Source organism: Cariama cristata, unplaced genomic scaffold (genome assembly GCF_000690535.1).
Source record: "Cariama cristata isolate BGI_N322 unplaced genomic scaffold, ASM69053v1 scaffold40870, whole genome shotgun sequence".
In the NCBI taxonomy this organism is placed as follows: Eukaryota; Metazoa; Chordata; class Aves; order Cariamiformes; family Cariamidae; genus Cariama; species Cariama cristata.
In genome coordinates, this window is record NW_009597091.1 from 1 (window position 1) to 6,162 (window position 6,162).

General features: G+C 37.1%; 1 protein-coding gene across 1 annotated transcript in view; it reads left to right on the forward strand.

Moving 5' to 3' along the window:
- Positions 1-222: 222 nt before the first annotated feature.
- The window catches only part of LOC104168139 (scaffold attachment factor B2-like), a gene marked incomplete at its 5' end in the record, with an annotated part of 9,921 nt that continues 3,981 nt past the window's right edge, over positions 223-6,162 (forward strand). Inside the window, 8 exon segments of the mRNA XM_009708618.1 lie at positions 223-272; positions 1,030-1,130; positions 2,335-2,484; positions 2,591-2,691; positions 3,637-3,782; positions 4,550-4,638; positions 5,183-5,319; positions 5,941-6,162. The exon segment at positions 5,941-6,162 is cut by the window's right edge and continues 1 nt beyond it. Coding sequence (XP_009706920.1) covers positions 223-272; positions 1,030-1,130; positions 2,335-2,484; positions 2,591-2,691; positions 3,637-3,782; positions 4,550-4,638; positions 5,183-5,319; positions 5,941-6,162 — 996 coding nt within the window.

Below are 6,162 nucleotides of genomic sequence, written 5' to 3' on the forward strand. Positions count from 1 at the left end.
AAGGTTGTTTTCTTAAATTACTCTTATTTCTGTCATCTGCAAAACAGAATTGTCCATTTAAGGATAGAAATCCTTTATTTCCTGTTACTCTTCCATAAATTTGCAAAGATAACATTTATTTCAGAACTAGTTTACTGGTAGGTATCCAATTTTAGTGCACAATTTAGAATAAATGTTCTTTTTCCTTATGATCAGTTGAATAACGTGGTGTTTTGTCTTTAGCCCTGTTGAGGAGGACAGAGATACAAAGATAATCTCAAAAGATGAAAAAGGTATGTTTTTTTAAAGGAAAAAGTACAAATGACTTTAAAAAAAAAAAGTTACGTGGTCAAATCTAACCATTACTTGTGATTTAGCTGTAGTAAGTAAACATTCAACGGCTTGAATAGATTAATAGTTCTACTTACTTTTTGACTTGCCTTCCTTGCATTGCTTATTTTTTGTGTCCTGTTAATTCCCTAAGTATGCATATATTTTCACTGTAATAGTTATATTGGAGTCCCACTAGCTTTGTGAATGGTGATAGGTACTGGCACGACCAGGATTTGTGTGAAAAATCACACAGATGCCTAAATCTATGTTTATACTCTCTGTGGCAATTCTGGTCAGGACTGAATTAATTCAATGAACCCTCAATGCAGTTGTAACGTAGGCCTTCAAAGCATGAATTGTGAATTTCAGTTCATGTAACTTCTGTAATCTTATGAACCGACAATCTTTTTTATAAAAAAGAAGTCTTCTGTGAATTAACATTTAGTACTTTGTAATTCTCATAAGTGATTGAAGTGTAGGAAGACTATGTAGATGAAAACTCATTAAAGTTATTCAAATGCACATCAAGTATGGAGTTCAGAAGTACTGTTTTGCAGGCTGCAGTGTGTCTACTGATTTTAAGATTGACTGGAAGAGGTAGAAGTAAAATTGCTTTCGAGATTTATGAAGAAAAGTTAAGTTTGTAGGGCAATTACTTTCTCACTGTTGCATTGTTGCTCTAGGTGGTCTTTTATGTTTGCCTTTTTTGTACCTTAGGCCGTGTGGGTAGTGGTTCTGGCAGAAATTTGTGGGTTAGTGGACTTTCATCCTCTACTAGAGCTACGGACTTGAAGAATCTTTTCAGCAAGTACGGAAAGGTACATAGCGGATATGTAAAATAACAAACTATTTTATCAATTTAAAAAGATGACCTTACATTTAGCTCTTATATTTCCTAATGAATAACTGGGTAGGCTGAGCACTTAACTTTCTTGTGTTTGTTTGAAACTCTGTATCTGAAGGTAGAATACTTCATGAAGAAGGTTGTCTGAAATGGGGGGGGGGCGCCAGAAATCCAAGTTTCAGAGACTGTCTGCAGATACCTGTAAAAATGAGTCAGTTCTTGACAGGACAGACTGATGGGTTGTCATGTAGTGTGCTATAGTCTATAATTATATATCTTGAGTGTCCAGTGATAGTTAATGCTGTTTTAAACTGTTCTGTTTCAAGGGGTATTCCTTTGAGAAACCTAGTCTTTGAGGGCAGGCTTCCATTTGTTCTTCAGTGCTAGCTAGGATATGAGAGCAGAAGGTATGGAAGGGAACTCTTTCCACGACCATCTCCCCTTCCTCCTAATACATTTCTGAATGTAGTATTAAATGTGTGTAGCACTAAGCATGTGCCTCTGCTTGTCAGAGATTGCCATCTGTGGATAGAAACTAGCAGAGGTGTCCTGTAAGAAAAGACAAAATGGTGGTAGTGTGGGGTGTTTTTTTTTTTTTTTAATATTTTGATTATTACACCCCCACTCTCCGCTGCCTATGTATATCTTCCTTAAGTTATTGACCTGCTCAGCAACCTGAAGATTAATTTTCTGAGCTGGTTGTTGCGGCAATCTCTTTTTCGGCAGACTTGTATCAACAGTCTGTTCCACAATCAGATTTATCTGTTTCATAGAATTTTGTGTTTCTTTTATACTTTTTTCAGGACACATGTGGAATAATCGTAAATTTGAACCTTTTCCACTGTGTTTGTATTGCTGTTGACTTGGTTGTAAACACTGTTCACATCCTATTCTGTGAAGTAGCCTTTAGTGAGGCACTTCTAGAACATGGTTGGCCCAACAGTATAGGGGTCAAGTTAAAATGATAAGCTTTCACTTGCTGCCTGTCAAACGAGCCTTGCAACGTTGTCTTCTGAGAATGCTGATGGAGTGTTGTGTGCTGGGCATATTTCCTCCCTGTTAAAAGTAGATAGTGCTATACTGTGTGGTGGTGGTAGACAAAGGTGCTCAAACGGTGATTAAATTAAAATTTATTTGGCAACAGATATGCAAAGACAGAATAATTTTTTTCCCTGAAGGTGGTTGGTGCAAAAGTAGTGACAAATGCTCGCAGTCCTGGTGCTCGCTGTTATGGGTTTGTTACGATGTCAACATCTGAAGAAGCCACTAAGTGTATTAATCATCTCCACAGAACAGAGCTGCATGGAAAAATGATTTCTGTGGAAAAGGTAAGTGGTAGCTGTTCCATGATAGTGTAATGAAAATAAAAGTGTGCAAGTGTGCAAGTTTAATGTCTGTCTCTTACTATAAAAATATTTCTGGCTAAAATTCTAGGCAAAAAATGAACCAGCTGGGAAAAAGCCTTCAGACAAAAAGGAAGGTGAAACAAGGAAGGAAAAAGACAGGCACCATTCTACAGAGTCCAAATCTGAGAAGTAAAGTGTTTTTTGGTATTTTTCTATGTTTAAAGGCTGCTCATTTGAAATGCAGCCATGTGACCAAAGTGAACAGTAACTGTAATAAATCTCAATTTGCTGCTTCATACTGCATCTGAAATAGATGAAGAACAACACTTGAAAAATTGAAATTGATGTTCTACAGCAGGAAGTGCATCTTGATTGGCCCTCTGTTCAGAAATACGGAGCTCTTCAGGGTTTAGTATCAAAAGTTGTCAGTTATATCAGGAGATACCCAAGCAACTAATTTCTAGAGAAAACACTGTTTTTATCAGAATCATTTGTCCTGTGATTTGACTCTGGCTTGGTCTACTCATTTAACTGTCAGATATTTCCAGGATTTAGTCTGTCTTTTTGATAGACTGTTTGCATGGTTAGTGAGTAATACTTCAATATTTGTTTTTCAAGTGGTCTGTTGCTTTTGAAAGAGGCATTTTACTACCTTTTGTTCTCTCATAAAATTTTAAAAGATTTGGCAAAGGAAATAGGTTGGCAGGCTGGCCTCTGTTTGCATCAGGTGTTTAAGGTGTTTGTTTACAAAAGCTCTTCTGGTGGTGCTTGCCCTCTGCCTGGGTGGACCCTCTTCCTCATATGCTAAGCATAAACTTTACTTATAGGCAGAACAGAAGACTTTACTTGTAGCACTGGTCTCCAAATTCAGGATGATTCTGTTGTTTTCTCACTTTTGGTCAGCTTTATATTAATATTGGTCGCTACTCTTAATCTTGCATACAAGTATTCATTGGCTTCAGCACAGCAGCACAGAAGGTATTGGGAGTGGGGTTTTTGAGAGTATTTTTGGATGGGTTTTGTATTGAGTTTTTTTGGGGGTGATTTTTTTTTTTTTGGACATGATTAGCTTGATCAGAGTGGTTATATAGCACTTTTTGTTAAGTTCTCTATTAAAGCAAAGTTTACCTATAGGTCTGTTGGTATTAAGAAGGAGGAGAAGGCTGACAAAAAAGATGATGCTAAGAAATCAGAAAAAGATGGAAAAGACGAAAAAGAAGGAAAGGAGAAAGATGAACAAAAGGCCGGATCCTCTGATAGATCTAGGGCAAGCAAATCAGGTAATTCTAGCTGCCTTTCAGTAATGTTTTCAAGGCTACTTGTTTTAAAAAATTAAAAAAAAAAAAATATAAAGAATATAAGTGACTGTGACAAAGCTTCTACTTTGCATCCAAAAAAACTTTCGGTATCAGCTAAGTAGGAAGTGGAAGAGCAAGCGTAAAGATGCAGAATTCTGGCTGATTAGAAGACCGCAGCTTCTGCAAACTTCAGTACTGTTCTTAGATGCGATTCATAATTCGGTAGACAGACCGTGAAGTGTACTTAGTGAAACTGAGGTTTGCTGGTGAACAAAAAACACCACCAGAAAATACCTTGAAAAATTTTTTTCTGACTTAGAATGCTAGTAACTTAGCAACAAAATTTTCATAATTACTGGGCTTTAAATACTCAAAATGGTAAACTGAATTTTATGGAACTGTCACTGGGTTTAGACCTCACACAGTGTGTGGTTCTGTGTGCATTTTTTTTTTTAAACTCTGTCAAAGGGATCTATTTTGCAGACAGAAGAATGAAATTAAATTTGCTTTCTTTTACCTGTCATCTCTGCCAGAAAACACTACTGTAATTCTGTGATAGCTTTACTGCCCCATCCCCAACTTGGCCAAATCTTGGTAAGCTATTTAAATCATAAGTGTATTCTTCCAGAAGTTATTTAAAACCTCAATAAAATAACTTTTTACTGCTTAGTATCTCAACGGTTTTAAATCTCACAAGAATTTTTGAATATCTTGCATATTATTTATTCTTGGATGTATTTGTCTTCTAGCAAGTCGAGGAACTGAAAGGACAGTGGTAATGGATAAATCTAAAGGAGAACCAGTTATTAGTGTGAAAACTTCTACATCAAAAGAGAGGGTAAGTACAACTTTCAGAGAAGCCTTTGTGTAAAAATGAGTGTCAAATAGCTTTATATGCATATAGTTGAAGGGGTTTTTTGTCTTGCATATTGGGATCAGTTATCCTTTTATCACTTTTTAGAAAACATTAGGGTGTTAATGATGCTGCAAAGGTAAATGCTTATGCTTCTCCTTTATAGTTTTTGTCGTTTCTGTCCTAGTTGAAGAGTGGAGTTGCAATATGAAAATTATATTAAGATGATGTGTTTCCCCAAGCGTGGAGCGTGGTGACCAGTGACCTTTAAAGTGATGTATTGTTTGCCACTGGTGCAAGTCAAATCATGTGCCCCTAGTATTTATATGTATTTAAACTCCTTAGAAGTTCTAGCCAAATTCGGGATACTTTTCCCAGACCTAGTTTTCCATGAAATTCCAACATTATTTACCTTTGGGAAGGTATTTATTCTGTTTTGTTCAGGTTTGTGTAAGGTAGGCCTTTTGCCTAGGAATTTTAGCTAAAAATACACCGTGTTCAGCTAATGTATTGTTTTGACTTAACTCAGAGTACAAAAAGCCAGGATCGTAAATCTGAGAGCAAAGAAAAGCAAGATATTTTATCATTTGATAAAATCAAAGAACAGCGGGAACGTGAACGTCAGAGACAGAGGGAGCGAGAAATCAGGGAAACGGAAAGACGCCGGTGAGTTTTCCCAGTTTCACTCTAAACTTTGAATGGCATTTATTTTTACTTCCCTTAGCTGTGTTCTGAACAGGCTGCAAAGTAGTGCTGTGCTGGCCCTCCAACATTAGTATGTCAGATCAATTGGATGGTAATCTGTTGTTAGAACAGACATAATGTTAAATTGTGAAGGTTTTTACTGCTGAAATAGGTTTTCTCTAAGCCTGTGCTTTTTGGGAGACTCTTGTTGAATAATAATTTCTGTAGGTGCTTTTGCGTTCCACTCAATTCAGATTTGAATTTCCATACTGGATTTTTCCCTGGAATTTTGTCAATGCTTTGTTTGTCAGACTTCTGGTTTAGGACATGCTGTGCTCTATGAAAGCTTTTTCAGAGCCAACTTGGATACCGTGTTACTTATGCAGAATGCTTACCCTTGCTTCTTTCATCTGTATGGACTTTATAAATTTTTTTTTTTTCCTAAACTAAGCAGCTGTGATTTAGTTGAGATAATTCATATTTAAGCAGGTAGTGGGAAGAACATAGAAAATTGAAAAACAAATATCGCCCCACTCAAACGAAAGGAGCCATAAAGCTTAGACTTAAGACTCTCAATTGGGGGGGGGGGGAGTATTCAATTAGAGAGAGAGAGAGACGAGAACGAGAACAACGGCTTCAAGCTATTCATGAGCGGGATGAAAGACAGAGACTCCAAAGAGAGCGGGAGCGACTTGAATTTCAAAGGCAGCGTCTTGACAGAGAGCGCTTGGAGAGGGAGAGATTGGAGAGAGAAAGAATGCACATAGAGCAGGAAAGGAGACGAGAACAGGAACGAATCCAGCGAGAGAGGGAAGAGCTGCGACG